This window comes from Bactrocera oleae, chromosome 6 (genome assembly GCF_042242935.1).
Source record: "Bactrocera oleae isolate idBacOlea1 chromosome 6, idBacOlea1, whole genome shotgun sequence".
In the NCBI taxonomy this organism is placed as follows: domain Eukaryota; kingdom Metazoa; phylum Arthropoda; class Insecta; order Diptera; family Tephritidae; genus Bactrocera; species Bactrocera oleae.
In genome coordinates, this window is record NC_091540.1 from 45,824,685 (window position 1) to 45,841,694 (window position 17,010).

Below are 17,010 nucleotides of genomic sequence, written 5' to 3' on the forward strand. Positions count from 1 at the left end.
TATTTTCACATTTTACACTGCCGGAGCTGTTTATTCCATTGACTTTTGTAGTGAATAAGGTTTACTACATTTTGTTTGAATATTGATTTATTTTGAAATTATGAATTCTAATTTTAAGCAAATTTTAACCCACCCGAAGACGGAAATTGACACAAAACGATCATTGTGGCGGCAAAACCCAATAACACACAGAGTTGTATGCGCAAATTTGAATCAAGACGAATTCAATGTATTATATATTCACGTTGATTTGAAGGAATTTTGAATTTTTCTATTGTGAATATTGCATATTGGTACTTCCGATTCGGCAAAAAGTAATCGTAAAGAATATGATCAATCAGAATAGTTTTATATTAAACTCGCCATAATATTCTGCACAAGCAACAAGCCACTGCTTACTGTTGCTATTTATTGCTATTGTTTCCAGCATACTAAAAATAAAAAATAAAAAAATATTTTCATAAAATAAATAATAGTAATTGTGATAAAAACATTGTTTCATTTGGTTTTTATACACTATATTATGATCGAAAAAGTGGTCAATTCCATTTTTCACAGTATATAAAATAGATTTATTATAATAAATAGTATTATTATTCATTTTAAAAGGCCTAAAGAGAATATTATACATATGTATATGATCCAAGACCAGTATTCATAACATTTTCATCATTTATTTCTTATAAAATATCTTTTTAAAAATGAGCGGGGAAAAAAGTTATTGCGAACTATTAATGTTTTGCAACTATGTAATTCGCCGCATTTTCCCGCCTAACCTTAGTTGTCAGTTTCCGTTTTCACAAGTTCTGAAATTGTCAATTCAATTGTGTTGGGAAGATAACATTAAATGTTGTGAGAGTTTATTATGTCTTACATAAGTAGTATAGACCTGGTAATGTTGATTGCTCTAACAATATATGGAAGAATGAAGTTCATGTGAGAACGCGTTCTGCTTCGGCGCAATTGATTGTGATATAAATTTTGTGTTACTAGTGATCAAAGGCAAATTTGAAGGCATAACTCGGATTGCCAGAAGACGAGTATACAATGGGGTAAGTGATTTACTATTCACCACTTTGTATGTTGTATAAGGAGCATGTTTTAGGTTTACCTTTAGAAGCCATAGAAAAATCTACTAACTAGCCTTTAATAGCCTGATCCCAAATTGTATACCTTTCATAACTCCAATAAGAGCAGTATGTGGCAGCCAGTGTAGGCAAAACGATAATTCGTATGTACAGAACCGATTGTGCAATGTCGTCATAGTAACGCGGCCGAGCGTATTTTGTAACATGCATTCATGCATTTCACACCCGTGATGACATTCCTCTACTTTCAATCATTATTTTCTTTTGTCTGTTGGTGCTGTTGTAACTTTGATAGCGGGTGGGTATTGTTGTTGTCACATTTCCGTGTGGTATGCGCGCGACGGTCTAGACTTCGGCTAGACGTGTTTAACCAAAAAAGCAACAATGCAATAACAGTAGTACCAACAAGTATTAGTTTTTAAAAAGTTGGATGTGAAGAGCTCATAGTCGAAATAAGTCGCAAGGGAAAAAACAAACAAGTATCGGTGTATATATAATATAACAACATTCTAATTCAGCAGGCAATGCCAACATGAGAAGTTATAAAATGGCAGCACTCATTACAACATAAACACAACAAAAGTATCCATGTTGCACAAAGCTGAGCTTGTTTTACCTTCATGACAATTATATTATATTCCTAGCGGATTTGAATTTTTAGTACCCCAAAAAACCATAATTTTAAATATATACATACATATATTTTCTATGTTTATATTTAATTTGTAGCCTTAACAATACACTATCATTAAAACAATATTAGTTTCTTACAATAAGAAATCAAAAATTTCACTTTTATGTACACTGCACACTAAGAGGTGCCGAATTTATTTTGTTTAAAAGCGTCCGGTAATTGTTCAATTAATGTGACAGGATTGACACCGACCGCGACCAATTCATCCGTACTAAGCCAACTTAGTGATATTAGGTGCTATGCGCATAAATTGGTAAACAAAATAAAATTGGCATTAATTGAATTATCCATGAAATGTTTTGAGTTCATTTACCTCATAAGTTTTCTTAAACTTCAAACGCAGACCGCTAACTTTACTGTCACTCACAGCACGTTTCAATTTCTTTCCAACCTTCTTGCCTGTTGGTTCGGAAGCACCATTATCGTGTTCCGTTTCGCCATTGGTGTCCGCAACTTTCTCCAACACATATAAATACGCATCATTATGTAGTAGAATATTGTTGGTATTGCGGCTATCCAATAAAACATTTGAAACGCAATGTGTTTCTGCATTCTCGACAAAATATTCTCGCTCCGAACAAGTAAAGCACATTTCTTCTAGATCATATTCAATTATTTTGCCATCGGAGAAGGCCGCCACTAGCCTAGGCTCGTGCGCATGAATTGCTAAAGCTGTAGTAACGGCCGAGTAACGCGGCATGTTGAGGCGGTGTTGGAAATGTTTGCCCTGAAATATACTCCATACCGCAATTGTGCGATCTGCACCTGCCGCTACTATGTATGTACCACATTCCGATACTGCGAATATGTTTACGACGTCTTTAATGTGTTTACTTGTTTCAATGCTTTCGACGAAGTCTAGATCAGTGCTGCCATTATTAACTATTGAAAATATGTTTATTTGATGGACAGTAGGTTGTACGAGGAAAATATGTTTCGAATCGCTGCTGAATATTATGTGGGAGGCAGTAACGAATTGCTTTGGTAGGCCTTTAACGCGAGCAAGTTGTGTGTCATTTTTCCCCGAAACTGCGGGTAGAAACCTGAAAAGTCTGATACTCTTTTGTGTGGAGTAACACAACCATTGACCATCAGGGGAGATGGTGGCACAAATAATGGGTTCATCATTTTTGCTTTTGAATTCCAATAGTTTTTCAGGTACGGTGTCCAAAGCAAGCATCCTGCGCTCAGGTTCTTTAGCTTTCTGTTTTGATTTGTGATCGTTTTCATTTTCCGTTGGTCCTACTAGCTGTGGTCTACCGTCCGTAGAACCAAGTCGCCACACTTCAAAATAATTTGTATAACGAAGTAGTAGCATGCGATTTTTCTTTGATATGGCCACGCATGGATTCTAAAAATTAACTTTCAAGTTTTAAATGCAATTATATATTTTAATTGTGATTCTTACCTTAAGGAATGGACCATACTTAGATATTGTAGAGCTACGTTTTGAAGCAGATGATATTCCTAAATAACCATCCATACCACCGGAGAATATGCGGTCACCTGCACATACGAGTGCTTTCACATCATTATCGTGTACACTTCTCTGCAGATATTTTACCCAGCAATAATGTTCCGCATCTTCACGCTTAATTTTTGTTTTGGCATATATTCTGATTATTGGTTCAATTCCTGAGCACATTAGCAAATTTTCCTCTTCATTTACAGCAACCGCGAGTACGTCAGCCTTTAGCACCTGATGTGATTCCAAGTGTGCTGCTAATTTACCATCCCAAATTGAGACTTGCCCACGTGAATCACCCGAAATAATAGTGAAATCACTTAACACTTGTAATGACCACACAATCGCCTCTTTTTTCTTATCCGCCCGCGTAATTGACATTTTATGCAATGCATGGCCGCTCTTCACATCCCAAATTCGTATTGCACCCAATGAACCAGTTACCAGAAATTCGCCCGTACTATCAAATTTACAGCACAACACACGACCTTCTTGCTTATCAAATAGTTGTTTGTATTGCATTTGGTCGCCGTCTATGTCAAATATATTGATGTAACCCTCCTCTGTCCCGACGACTAACTCCGTTCCGGTGGAGTTTATATCAACGCACCATATAGCATTTCCAGTTACGAACTGTTTACGTCGGGGCTTTAGATATAGTAAATCCCATTCAACCAATTCGCCAGTAAGACCAACTGAGAATAAACGCTCGCCAGCCCAAACCATACCCTCTACGGAGTTTCCAGGCGATTTCGGTATAACTTTTTCTAAATAGGAGGCATGTTGCACATCCCAAATTTCAATAGATCCATCATTTCTAATAATAAGAAATTATTAAAAACGAAATGCACCTTTTCAAAATGTGGTTATATTCACCTTGATATTGCTAACTTGTGCCAAATCTTGTTATACGCCATACTTTGTATAGAGCGCGGCGTGAGATTATAAAAACGCACATTATGAGTTTTTGTGCGTCCGGGTTGATCATTTCCTCCATTCATTTTTATTTGAATAAAATTCTTTTCAGTTTAAAAATTAAATCTTGATTAAAAATGCGGTTGAATTGATAATAAACAAAATGTCACACGTGCACGCACATTGGAAACGATTGGGAAGAAACAATACGACAGTTGACATATCCCTGTGCCCAGGGGTGCATTATATGAAAATACTATATAAGATACACAAAAAATTAATACTTAAATCTTTTACAAAGTTTAACATAAATTAGTATAACAATAATTTTATGCCAAAAGATATGTAACGCCCAAACTAATTTGTAAAAATATATAAAAAATATGAAAATAAAATTATATTTACCTAAAGTCTTCCGTTTGAAAATTAAAAACCCGCATAACTACACAGGTATTCAACACTAGGAAGATGTCATAATTCATTTGACAGCTGCAAAAATTTTCATTTTGTATATCCCATAATACTTCAGCAGATTTTCAGACATAGATTTTAGATTAATGGATAATACTAATTAAATTAGTAATCTATCAACTTAGCATTTTATAAATCACTTGATATAGAGTTATAAATATGGCGCAATAAGTGCATTTCTACTCTGTTCAAATTGGTTCCTAATATTTGGTGTTACTGTAATAAATATAAACAAATCCATAAATAACTTCCGGCAATGCTTTGGTTTTACAGAAACCGTGCTGATAAGAGTACTTCGCTATGGAAGCCGCTATTTAGTAAGTTTCGCACTGAATGAATGGAATAATATTTAATTTTTGGACAATTTTTAAGTGCTGCTTGCCATTTTCGCAACACCCCTTACTTATGCCGCTAATGCCGAAGCTGCCCGTGTGCTTGAATTGAGCGATCGTTTTCTGGAAGTATACAACCAAGGGCAATGGCTGGTCATGTTTTATGCGCCCTGGTGTGGTTATTGTAAACGTACCGAACCCATTTTCGGGCAGGTGGCACAGGAATTACATGGACTAAGTATCCGTGTAGGAAAGGTTGATTGCACACGCTTTCCAAATGTTGCACGCGAGATGCAAATTCGTGCCTATCCAACCATAATGTTCATAAAAGGTAGCGCAAAGTATGTGTATAATGGTGATCGCGTCAAAGAGGAGTTGGTTGATTATGCGCTGCGCATGAGCGGTCCTCCAGTACAGTTGGTGACTCGAGCCGAAAGTATCGATATGCTTAAGGGTTCACATACAATATTCTTCCTTTTTATTGGCCAACAGGAAGGTGTGATGTGGGAATCATATTATGCAGCGGCGGAAAACTATCAAGAACACGGGTTCTTCTACGCAACCACCCCGGATATAGCAACACAGCATTTTGAATTTGAACACTTGCCTGCTGTAGTGGTTTACAAAGAAGAGCAGCACCATTTATATCCATTTGCACATGTGGCTCACGAAATGGATGTATCCGAAATTAACGACACTATACACCATTGGGTGAATGTCGAAAGATTTATAACATTCCCGAAAATTACCCGTTTCAATATGAATCAATTAATGAAAACGAAGAAATATTTAGTTGTGGCAGTTGTAGAAGAAGACAAATTGAATCAAGTTGCTACACATGAGTTAGAATTCCGTGATATGGTAGAAGGCGTTATACGTAAGCATCGAAATAGGTACCATGATAAATTTCAATTTGCCTGGGTGAGTTTATAATGGATTTATATCAATGCAATATGTAATGAAAACACATTTATATGTTATTAGATTGGTGATCCTGGCATAGCGCATTCCATCGTACTCGATATGTTGCCCACACCTCATTTGATTGTGATTAACTCTACCACTCAAGAGCATTACATTCCAGACGATGAACCACTTAAAATGACACCACAAGCTCTTCATGTCTTCCTCGAATCCATTCATAACGAAAGTGCTACTCCACTCGGTGGTGACACCTATTTTGTGCGTCTTCGGCGTGCATTCTTCGAGGTTAGGAAAGGGTTAAGTGATATGTGGAAGGGCAATCCCGTACTTACGACTGTCATCTTGGGCTTACCATGTGGCTTTTTATCGCTCATTTTATATTCCGCCTTCTGTGGTGATTGCTTTGTGACATCAGAAGAAGAGGATGATCACGAGAAAACCGAGTAAATTTTGTGCTGAATACAGTGTCATTAATTTTGTAGTTGTTCCAAACAAGTTTACTGGCTTTATTAATATTTCTAGTCTAATTATATCAGTTTATAGTATAATTTGTGGCTGTCGTATTATTTTGATTTATGGACATTTGGTTGAAGGCCCAACAACGTCATTTAAAATAAATATATTGTAATTATGTTGTGTATATTTGAAATAATCCATTGCATTCCAGAGTTGACAGAATAAAATTAGGAACATTTGTGAAAATCGCCATTTATACTGCGTTGATCATAGCGGTAATATGCCATACTTATATATTTTATATATATCGAAAGACTTGCGTAGTTATGTATTGAGATTTCGATAAAAATACAAAGATTTCGGAGTAATTAAAAGAATTATTAAAGTTTAATTTAATTTTATTATTTCTATGTTTCTAGCATTATACGTAAATAAAGGTTAGCATTAGGACGAGAAACTTTTTCAGCAATTTTTAAATGTTAATGAAAGCATAAAATAACTAAGACTTTACGACATCTTTCAAAGCATATTACGCCTTAACAAACGCCTAAATTTTACATTAATTAGCTTAAATAAATTTTGTAAACATTGTATGGTCGCAAATGAGCGACTGCTGTATGAAGGATCTGCATTTCACAAAAAAAGTATCTGCTACTATTTCGCATCCTATGAATTTCTTCATAACGGCCTTTGTCGGGAGCGTACAATCAGCAGCCATAGTCATCATCGTCATCTGAATCTATGGCAGCACGTCTTCTGTCATATTTAACTGTTGATTTACTTTGTGGCATTTGTGCGTTTACGCTCTCCAGTATGCTGACAAATTGGGCATCATCAAGCTTACCACGCACTTGGCCCATTTGCGCCATGCGTATCACCATATTTTCAAACATTTGTGCCTTATCCGGTTTGCTGATTTTTAATGTGTTTACTGTAAATGAAATGTATTTTATGAATTTAGTTCAGAATGTTGAAAAAAATAGTATGCATACGTCGGGCGCGTGCCTGTTGGTCTAACACTTGTGAAAGTATAGAGTGTTTCATTTCCTCCTGCTGGCGCATTTGCTCCTGTTGAGCCTGTTGTTTTTCAGCATTGTTACCGCCACTGCTACCCTAATAATAAAACAAAAAATCATTAATAATACCAAGATGTCAAGTTATCTTCGTTATAAAATCGGAGTCATTCCAGTTAGATAGATCCAAGTCAAAAGGAGTTTGTTGTTGTTGTTGCGGCAGTCCTTCGCCGTATAAAATCAGGGTTCCTTCCGGTTACGTAGACCCGACTGTTGTAAGAACGGAAGCGATGAGGACTATTATTCTTTTAGTTTTTGCTCATTTTTATAATCTATTTTTGGGGTTTCTTTTAACGTTCCCCGTAATCCCTGTTCTATTGCCGGCACCTGTTTCAATGACCCTAAGCCTTTAGGACAAAGAAATACTCACGTATTGTTGCTGTAACTGAGCCATGCGCTCAGCACGCAAGGCGTCTAAATCATTATCTGCCATTATTTTTTATTTTAATTATTGTTTATTTTTTCCTTAGACCAAAAACCACACGAGAAAATTGTAATAATTCTCCAGATTGGGTTAGTCACTTTTGACATATGCAAGAGCTGCCAACCTTCCACTAATTGCATGTGAAACGATGCATGAAACGAACCAGTTTGGAAACGAAACTTTTATACAATTTGGTTGTATATTTATTTTTTATTTTTTAATTTTATATGTTTTCTATTTTTTTTTTTACAAAAACAATGAAGTTTAACACAATGACAAATATTTTATCAATAGAATCGAAACGGGAGGTCCAATGGGTGATATCTTTTGCGTTTTTTGTATATTGTTGACTATTGTCCAGCAGTTGGTAGGCATATACTTACATACAATACATTACAATAGTTCATAGTTTTATTTTTGAACCATCCCACATAACTTACCTCCCCTTTAGCAATAAAAATGGGGTTTTTTGTTTATGTTATATAATTAGCATATAATTTGTATGTAAGGAAATACATAAATATTAATAAAAAACCATACTTTAATAAGCTTAGATTAGAATGAAGCTGCATTGGAATGATTAAGATACATACATACATATAAGCTAGGACAAAATGCACTAGTATGACTTACAGGCAATATAACCTTTTATAAATATTTTCAAAGTAAAGAAAAAAGAAAACAAAAAGTTTTGGAACATTGAATCTTTGGGAATGGTTATACGTTAATTGAATGACTCAAAATGATTAAAAGAAGCTCTCTGCGGATATATGCTGCCATTGCCCCTGAAAGAAACAATAAATTCTAGAAGTGCATTCTCTGGTCACATAGAAAATATAAAAGCAATACAAACCGGTATGCCCAGATTCCATCCAGCTCCGGCGGGATTCTCTTTTGTAATGCCACATCGCTGACAAACGACGCCATTCAGTGCAATCGCCCAGACCTCGGCGCCCACTGAAACCGATTTAAAGCCGATATGGGTATCCGTATGCGGCGGAATATTCGGCATATTCGGCAAGAACTGCCAATGTGACCCTTCCGGGAACGTTTTAGTGATCTCTTTTCGAACAGCCAAGCGGTTATGGTTGTCAAGTGCCCAAATGCCCACACGCCCCGCAGCCACCGTGCGAAATGTTACACCCGAAGGCGCTTCCACCATTTGCCATGCGTCACCTGTATCGAATATTGCCAATTTAACATGTATTTTATATGATATATTGTACAACTTGCAAACATACCCAATGGATTGTGCCTTGTAATGCCGTAACGGAAATAAATCATGCCATTCCGTCCGACAGTCCACACTTGCCCAGTGGGCCCCACACTAATGCCAATCAACGGTTGCTCGCTCGGTATGTGCTCCCAATTCTCACCGCGTGGATTTAGCTGCGTCACACCATGCCGTATGAGTACATCACCATTGGATGCTACTGCCCAAGCGCACACCGGCAAATCCTCCCAATCACTTAAACTATTGGCACTATCCACATCGTTGTCGAACACTTGCAAAGCGGCATCTAAAATCTTCGAATGACTTAACTCTTGCCATGGGCCGCTACTGGTTAGACGACACTTCTTCAACCAACGGCGTCGACGTACACAATCGGTGATTTTCTTCTGAGCATGGTATGTGGCTGGAAAGTCAATCGCATATTGCCAACCTTCTTTATCAGCACCTCCGTGTATATTAAAGTCCACCATCCAATCCGTTATCCATTCACAGTGTGTGGATAAGAGTTTAGTGTGGTCTTTGCTGCGCCTTTGGCGACCGCTAGCATCGCTCCACAAGTGCCTATCGGTGGGTAGACTCTTCGTAGTGAAGCCGCTAATGGGGTTCCAGCGCTGATTCTCGTACACATAGTAGGTATGCGTATCGACCATAGTGTTAATTTTTCCAGTGCCACCCTCAAGCCCTTTCAGAAATTGACCGCCCCAACCGCCGTTATACACCCAGGCAGTGTTGTCGCACGAAATTCCCCACACAACGCCGGCAGAACATGTGAATACACGCTTTATGTGACCTCCTATTTGCCGCCAATACATCTCCTGCATAGAGATTATGAGCGTGGGGCAATAATAGACGATGTTAAAGAGCTTTACACGTCCGCTAACGTACAGGCAGGTGACGGCAGCCGGATCTGTGCGGTATTTGTAGTCTGCGAAGTGTGTGTTGTTCACAAACAATTGGTAATGTTTCTGCAAAACTCTGCACACAAAAAGCTAATATGTAGAGAAAGGCAAGGAAACGCTTATAACGGTATGAGCTTACTTGATGCGTAGCGTGAATGTGGCACCGGGCGCGAAAACCATGTTGTCATTGCGTATTTCATCCAGCCATTCGGAGTCATTCATACTGTTGAGCACTATTGTGCGTTCATTGAATCTAAAAGCATTGGAAATAATTTTAAAATTGCAACTGTGCACTTCTCCATGATATTATGAATGCGACTTACCTTGGATTTATGTGCATTGCAATCACACGAAATTTCTCCACTTTAGGACGCGTCTTTATGTTTGGATGACACTGCAAATCGAAACGTATTTGATCGGCATCATCGTAAACACAACCAGATATCTCCAGTTCGGTGCCAAAAGGCATACTGAAACAAAAAATAATAATTATTTGCAACATAAATTGGAAGTGTACCGACCCATTGGAGAGTGTGTTGTAGTAAGGCGTTTCCATTGTGTTTACATCGAATTTCTGCACATAACAATTGCGCTCCTTGTTCAGCTGGTTCGCTTTCATATTGAGTGGATCGAAAACAAAAACTTCGCCAAGTTCGTTTGTAATCCAAATGGCGTTATTCGCAGGTTTGCCCAGCACCTCATTGATCTGGCAGCAAACCGAACTGAGGTGAGAAAGCCAATCTTCCATTTCGGCGTCACTGGAGAATTGCAATTTGATTGGTGAACAGTTGGCTGGTAGGCGTGGTGCATGCAAAGCAATACGTGGCGCACTTGGCTCACTGCAGCATTGCACGCACGTGATGTTGGAGAGCGAAAATTGAATTTTTGTAGTGACTCCGTCTGGATTAAGCACGGTAAAGGTACCCGAATCGGAATCTGTGCTGTTATTGCCTGTATCTGCACTAGCACCAACGCCGGTTGCACCACTCACCCATTCCAATTCGATTAAGCAGTCTTCGAATTCTCCACCGGGACGTTGATAACGTGCTTCAGCCGATTTAATCCAAGAAGTTAATTCTACAGCTTTCTCATATTTTTCTGGATTTTTCAACTTTTTCAGCAACTCTTTTTGTTTTTGCAATTTCACAATAATATCCTTGCGCCATGTGGCATCCACGTCCACTTTTCCATTGGCGGACGCTTGTTCATTGAACCAGTTTGGCGCATTTGTTGGATCGACACACACGGCACCGGCTGCCACACAACTCCACATCACCTCACATTCGGTCCAAAACTGTGAGCCTGCATGATCTTCATCCTCGCCTAGAAATGCATCTGATCCATGATGTGTTGAATCTGACTCGAACACAGCCGAATCGCTTTCAGGGTGCGCCTCAGTGCCGACAATTGAGCCAACGCTACGCACAGGCGACCAGGCACGTGGATTCTTGAGCTGCGTTTCAAAGTGTTTGCCTGATATTTCAGTCACCACCTCTGTTGCGGGTGCGCTGCATGCGTGAGTGGCATGTTCACGCATCGCTGAAGTACGCTTCTTGTGACGCTCATTCAAATTCAAGCTACCGATATTGGGTGGTGAATCGCTTGCATATTTCCAAATATCACTTTTGAGTCGCGCCTGCGCAGCTGCCGCACCTGTTGTGCTGCTATTCGTGGAGGCCGGACTGGCCGCCATATTTTCAATTGGTGCACATGTCTCCACCACGCCCTTCTCCTTGTCCTTGCTATAAAGATTTGAGAAACTCTGATGTTTTGAACCAGGCGTCGAACCGCTGCCACTACGCCGCGACACAATCGACATTGAGCTAGATGTGCGACTTATCTGCATGGAACACTGTATTTGGCGCCATTGCTTGCCGGTCGGGTCGGAAGCGGACACACCTGAGCGAAAGTACAGCGCACGGTCCGCTGAACCGACGGCGAAAACTTGATCATTCGGCGCCACCGAGATTGAAGATATATTTACAATCAACTCCACCCAGCCGCTGCCGATAGCGGCGTCTTCGCTTATGCCAGCTGCCTCGCCTTTGACGCCACGTCGGAACCATACATGGCTGTCGTTAGTTACACACCAGACAGAATCGGTACCCACCGACACCTGAGTGATTTTGAGATTACCTGTCGCATCGTTACTGCTAACTGGTGGTTTAACGTCCAACCAAGCTTCGCCAGAAAGATTATCGCGCGTAACTCCCGTACGAACAATGGCACGCCCATTATAGAGCACAGCCCACATGAGACCGGTCGGCCCCACACTTATTTGCGCCAGTTCACAACCAGGAGGTGTGTTAATAGCATTCCAACGGAGACCCTCCGGAGAAGATGTGTTGACACCCGTTCGAAACATTGCCTGATTGAACAAAAAGCATACAAAAAAAATTATATTCAGAAGTTTTTAAAATCACAACGGGTAAATTAAACACACCCTTCCATGCGCTGTAATAGCCCACACGATCATTGTGCCCGATGCGGCGTTTGGCACATTTGTTCCGCCTACGGATACATCGATGAAAGGTTCTTGTGTAGGGTCTTTATGCAATGGCGCTACCGCACACCAACTATTCAGGGCACTATAACGTCGGAAACGTACCTAACAAACGAATATTTTTAGTAACAAAATTATTCACCATTCCTTTTATCAACTCACCCACTTCCTCCGCCGCACATATGAGTTCCATGAATTCTTCACTGAGTATGTAGCAGGAAAATCTAACGCATACATCCAACCATCCTCGTTCAACTGCTGACCATCCATGTCCAGGTCTAAATGCCATTCCCCATCCCATTGCCAGGCCATTGAAGGCAATCTTATCTTGTCAATGTTACGTTCTACACCACCATCAACTGAAGAAAACTTATAGCGATCGGTAGGTAATAGCTTTTTCGAAAATCCTTCAATAGGAAGCCAGCGCTCATTTTCGTAGGACTCCTCTTTGACGCGTATGGGCACATCCAAACCATACACATATACATACACCTGTCGATCACCGCCAATAGCCCAAACAAAATGCGGCACTGCAGCGATCTTCTTGAACTCCAAACCCAGGTAGGGAAATTCACGCCACGCAGCTGAATTTGTTGACAACGTGTAGACACGACCTTCGCTATTGGTGGCGAACAGCAAGGAGCTGGGCATGTTGACGCTAAATAACAATTTGTATTAAGAAATATGTGCACAAAGTTCAACTGATCTGGTTTCAACTAGAAAGATTTTTTGCAATTTCGTGCAAATAATCAAACAAGGCGATTATTTAACGAATAGAATGCGCAACGCGTGTCCTCAGTTTGGTACAAAATCGATGCAACGTTGTTATAGACATCGCGAATATTTTAATCACAAAAATTTTGCACTGGAGCTCTAACTATGGTAGTGGCAACAACGTTCAGAGGAAACATAACATTATCTTTCCTTACCTTCTTTTAAATATATTAATTTATCTAAAAATATTTTTATATCAAGCAAATTCGGAGATATGCGAGCAATATATTATTTACTTCCACGCTTCTACTTTATTTTCGCATTTTTCCACGATTCTTTTAAAAACTTTTTATTTAATAAATAAATAATCACGCACTTGCTCTTGCAGATCTTTTCGATTTTTGGGTCTACGACAAAGTGATTCACCGTCTCCCGCTCCTGCGGCCGAAAATTTGCAATAATTGTATACTCCTTTGTACTGATTTCGCATTTGCACAGCTGATAGAACTGTTGTTTACATTTTACGAAGGACATGAAAGGGAAGGATAAAAACTGAAAGTGGCAGTGTTGCATTTAATGTATAGTGAAGGCACGATCTTTAATTAAGAAACAGTCGATTGAGTTATCGATTATTTCAGCAATTATTAATCATTTCATATCATTGTGAGATGTTGTGATGTATTAGCAGTTTATTTACTTGCGAAACTGCTTTGTTACTACCATGATTCTTTTCTAAGAGCTGGCGATATAAAAATATGGCAAATACTTCTCATACTTTAATTTTGCTTCAAAATCATTTATTGAATCTAGATTTCTTCATGAACTGTAGAATCTTTAAATATGTGTAATTGTTTGTATGTTTATTTAATTATAGTGGGTCAAAGGTTAATACTATTCGAATACACGTTTGTTCTATTTCCGTAATCGATTGGCTTCGTAGGAGGAGTACATATAAATACATGGTCAAACTCGAGTTCAATATCCTTGAGTGCAAATAAATTAAATGCCGTTTTGTGTCATAAAAAATCAATCACAATGGCCACGTGGAAAGTTGGGGGTAGAAGTGTAAATTGCATTAACTAATGAAAGTAAATAAGCTAGTATGTATAACCAGATGTGCTTGGATGATTCATGCTAATAGATTTTTGATATTGTGTTGTAATTTTTTAAATATTGCCATAGCGATCTTGGAAAAGTGGGTTTTGTAAGAGTTATGAAAAAATACACAATAAGGAATCGCTTTATCATGCTCTGGAAAGGTTTTTTGAAGTTGAGAAAAATTGACTTCTACTCCTGAGTCCTAAAGAAATGGAAGGAATTTTAAAGATTTTCGCCGATTGTACAAATATTATGGTAAATACATTTAATTAATTGAGGGTCCCTGCACCCAAGGAGCTATTCCACAAGAAGGAGAGCGTAGAACGGGAAAGGTATTGACAGGAATATACAAGTATCAGCCGGCTTCTAGTGTCAATTTACGCTAGGCATTGCAGGCTCAAGAAGCACCTGTTCAACACGCGCATAGCCTCTTGTGCAAACTGCCTGTTTTGCGACATGGATGCAGTTTTGCACAGCAATTTGCAGGCGCAGCAACAATCTTTTATATAACCGAATAATAATCACATCGCCGCAATACAACCCAACAGAATCCAGCAATTCATTAGAAGTCCGTTTGAAATAAGAGAGGGCACAATCGACCTTAGGTCGCAGTGCAAACCTCAACTTATATCTATTTTATTAATTAAGCTGACGGTGGGAAGAGTAATCAATAAGGTCTATCTAAGTATATTCCATAAAAAGTAGCGAAAGTAAATGGAATAACCGATCAATGTCAAGTAATTGTAAATAATATTTTGTATGTATGTTATAGCTTCAGTGCAATCGGAGTTAACATTATTTCTTGTTTTTTTTTTCAAAATTGTTCGTTTAATTTTGTCAAATACTGTACTTTCTGGCTACGCTGGACATAACACATGTCAGTTAAGAAATATTACTTTAAGTGTGAAATAAATAATACATATGTGGACAATCTTGAAATTCTTGAAGCAGGAAAGAAGTCCAGCAATAAATGTAAACACTTTCATCGAAAAAGCTTATTTACTTGAGCAACGTTAACGCAACAATAACTTATATTCAACTAACTGTTGGCCGGAAAATCCGAGTACATACTCATCCCACTCACCTCTGCGTGTTGATTGCTCTCCAACGCTGCGTTAGCCCTTGCTTGGCACTTGCTGCGTTTTGCGACACAAAAGAAACATGTGTACACATATATATTTGAATGTGTGTATATCTCCCCAAAAAGGTTTTTACTGGCTACTATTAGCTGTCACATATGTACCGTTCTTTCGTTGTTACAACAGTCTCAAGTGTTTCTCGGCTTTTCATGTTCCCCTACTGACCTTCAAGGTCGGTCATAATAGCTTAGCTGGTTTTGTATTTGAAACAAACTACCGTAACATAAGTCATCAACGGTTGTGGGCTATTTTAAGATCCTTTGTTGAATGTACTTAAATTTAATGCACCTTTGTTTTGCTGGATCAAAACCGTGTGAATTTTAGAAAATAAGAATATTTATGTATCGTACGTACTCTTGGGGTACGTGCTTGCATGAGGCAGAGTTGAAAACTGGAAAAATCTCTGAATGATTTGGATTTTGGATAACGCAGTAGGACTTCCGACATGCATATATTTTTGCATAATTAAATATATTGAAAGTATGGGTTCTTCGCCGTGACAGCTTCTCATCCTTTTTCATTAACATTTGCTTTTCTCACATTAAAATGTATACAACCAAACAATTTGTTACTCATTATTTTGCTTTTACTTCCTCTAAGTTTATTAGTAACAAACTGACGCGCAATCAAAACACAAGCTCTTAAATTAAACATTATAGGTATATCCACAACAACAAATGCAAAGTAAATTGTTTTGAACAAAAGCTTTCACTAAATCGACAGCGGGGAGCCTTGAATCGCTTACACCCAAGTGACAGAAATAGACACCGGCAATTTAACCGGCAAACTCACACAGCCACAATTAGATCTACACATACATACATATAAGTGTGTGGGATAAGCTAAGAGGTGAGTTTCCACTTTGCTCAGTTTTTCTCTGCGTGAATCAAAGTTTCATATCATAAATACCCCTGTTGTCCGCAATTAAATTGGCATGCTTAATGTAAGTAGTTGTTGCAGTTGTTGTGGACTACGTACAGCTACATACATATGTATATCCTAAGCACTGTTAAGGGGCATTTACCATTGCCAACGTCATTGCCGCACAAGCGGAGCACAGGTTCATAAATAATTTTGCTGTTGTTGCTATTTTTATTTTCTTTGTTGCTGTTGTAGTGTTTTGTTCTTGTTCTACCTTGAAAACGGCCATTCAACTTGCCGCTGAAAAAGACTGCCATAGTTATTATTTCACCGTTGTTTTTCGGCTCATTAGAAGGGGCGTAGGTGTGTTGGGCCGCCCCCGAAAAAATTGTAGAGGTTGAAGCGAGTGATTGGCATAAATGTAACGATGTGTTTGCTTGCACTTGGTGGGCGTTTTGCTGTTATTCGCAAATTGTACTCGACGACGAAGGAAAAAAATCAAGCGTGACCCTTGCGTGGCGAGAGCCAAACATTATTCTTTTGTAGGACCGGTGACAAGGGGCAGTGCAGCAGTGTTGTGACTTGCAGAAATTTCCATAGATAAGCTATGGAGACGCTCATTTGCTTATGGGACTTCTTAATAGTGCCAATTTTCCTACTGCAGCGCACATAATTTGTCTGTATGGGCGAGTTGTGCGTGTGTGTGTGTGTAAACTTAAG

General features: G+C 38.8%; 4 protein-coding genes and 1 long non-coding RNA gene across 6 annotated transcripts; 2 read left to right on the forward strand and 3 right to left on the reverse strand.

Moving 5' to 3' along the window:
• Window positions 1-1,767: 1,767 nt before the first annotated feature.
• On the reverse strand, window positions 1,768-4,367 carry l(3)72Dn (UTP4 small subunit processome component l(3)72Dn). Its single transcript, XM_014239095.3, has 4 exons — window positions 4,124-4,367; window positions 3,191-4,064; window positions 2,096-3,133; window positions 1,768-2,019 (listed from the first exon to the last, which is right to left on the reverse strand). Exons 1-4 carry the CDS (start codon window positions 4,246-4,248, stop codon window positions 1,900-1,902), a joined length of 2,157 nt encoding a protein of 718 aa, XP_014094570.2. The 5' UTR covers window positions 4,249-4,367; the 3' UTR covers window positions 1,768-1,899.
• A 302-nt stretch (window positions 4,368-4,669) lies between these two features.
• Tmx3 (Thioredoxin-related transmembrane protein 3) lies at window positions 4,670-6,736 on the forward strand. The gene is made up of 3 exons (XM_014240122.3): window positions 4,670-4,950; window positions 5,006-5,886; window positions 5,950-6,736. Exons 1-3 carry the CDS (start codon window positions 4,890-4,892, stop codon window positions 6,334-6,336), a joined length of 1,329 nt encoding a protein of 442 aa, XP_014095597.2. The 5' UTR covers window positions 4,670-4,889; the 3' UTR covers window positions 6,337-6,736.
• Window positions 6,723-7,960, reverse strand: PDCD-5 (programmed cell death 5). Its single transcript, XM_014240135.3, has 3 exons — window positions 7,789-7,960; window positions 7,338-7,458; window positions 6,723-7,276 (listed from the first exon to the last, which is right to left on the reverse strand). Exons 1-3 carry the CDS (start codon window positions 7,849-7,851, stop codon window positions 7,053-7,055), a joined length of 408 nt encoding a protein of 135 aa, XP_014095610.1. The 5' UTR covers window positions 7,852-7,960; the 3' UTR covers window positions 6,723-7,052.
• A 154-nt stretch (window positions 7,961-8,114) lies between these two features.
• Window positions 8,115-13,696, reverse strand: Pex23 (peroxin 23). Of its 2 annotated transcripts, none has more exons than XM_014240109.3 (9): window positions 13,569-13,696; window positions 12,641-13,136; window positions 12,419-12,583; window positions 10,497-12,343; window positions 10,299-10,445; window positions 10,115-10,228; window positions 9,084-10,051; window positions 8,696-9,018; window positions 8,115-8,627 (listed from the first exon to the last, which is right to left on the reverse strand). In XM_014240109.3, exons 2-9 carry the CDS (start codon window positions 13,127-13,129, stop codon window positions 8,589-8,591), a joined length of 4,092 nt encoding a protein of 1,363 aa, XP_014095584.2. In that variant the 5' UTR covers window positions 13,130-13,136; window positions 13,569-13,696; the 3' UTR covers window positions 8,115-8,588. The 2 variants fall into 2 exon arrangements, with proteins under 2 accessions (XP_014095584.2, XP_036228100.2); XM_036372207.2 differs by having other exon boundaries at window positions 13,408-13,688.
• A 349-nt stretch (window positions 13,697-14,045) lies between these two features.
• Window positions 14,046-15,267, forward strand: LOC118682747 (uncharacterized). Its single transcript, XR_004978560.2, has 2 exons — window positions 14,046-14,292; window positions 14,375-15,267. It is a non-coding gene; the product is annotated as an uncharacterized lncRNA (long non-coding RNA).
• The last annotated feature ends 1,743 nt before the right edge of the window (window positions 15,268-17,010 follow it).

Bases quoted from the DNA above. Each gene is read 5' to 3' on its own strand.
- Tmx3 (XM_014240122.3), top strand. From the start codon at position 4,890: ATGCTTTGGTTTTACAGAAACCGTGCTGATAAGAGTACTTCGCTATGG. The intron at 4,951-5,005 runs GTAAGTTTCGCA...ACAATTTTTAAG, and splicing joins GCTATGGAAGCCGCTATTTA to TGCTGCTTGCCATTTTCGCA. The intron at 5,887-5,949 runs GTGAGTTTATAA...ATATGTTATTAG, and splicing joins ATAAATTTCAATTTGCCTGG to ATTGGTGATCCTGGCATAGC.
- PDCD-5 (XM_014240135.3), bottom strand. From the start codon at position 7,851: ATGGCAGATAATGATTTAGACGCCTTGCGTGCTGAGCGCATGGCTCAG. The intron at 7,459-7,788 runs GTGAGTATTTCT...TTTTATTATTAG, and splicing joins CTCAGTTACAGCAACAATAC to GGTAGCAGTGGCGGTAACAA. The intron at 7,277-7,337 runs GTATGCATACTA...TTTCATTTACAG, and splicing joins CCAACAGGCACGCGCCCGAC to TAAACACATTAAAAATCAGC.
- Pex23 (XM_014240109.3), bottom strand. From the start codon at position 13,129: ATGCCCAGCTCCTTGCTGTTCGCCACCAATAGCGAAGGTCGTGTCTAC. The intron at 10,229-10,298 runs GTAAGTCGCATT...CAATGCTTTTAG, and splicing joins GCAATGCACATAAATCCAAG to ATTCAATGAACGCACAATAG. The intron at 9,019-9,083 runs GTATGTTTGCAA...TATTCGATACAG, and splicing joins TACAAGGCACAATCCATTGG to GTGACGCATGGCAAATGGTG.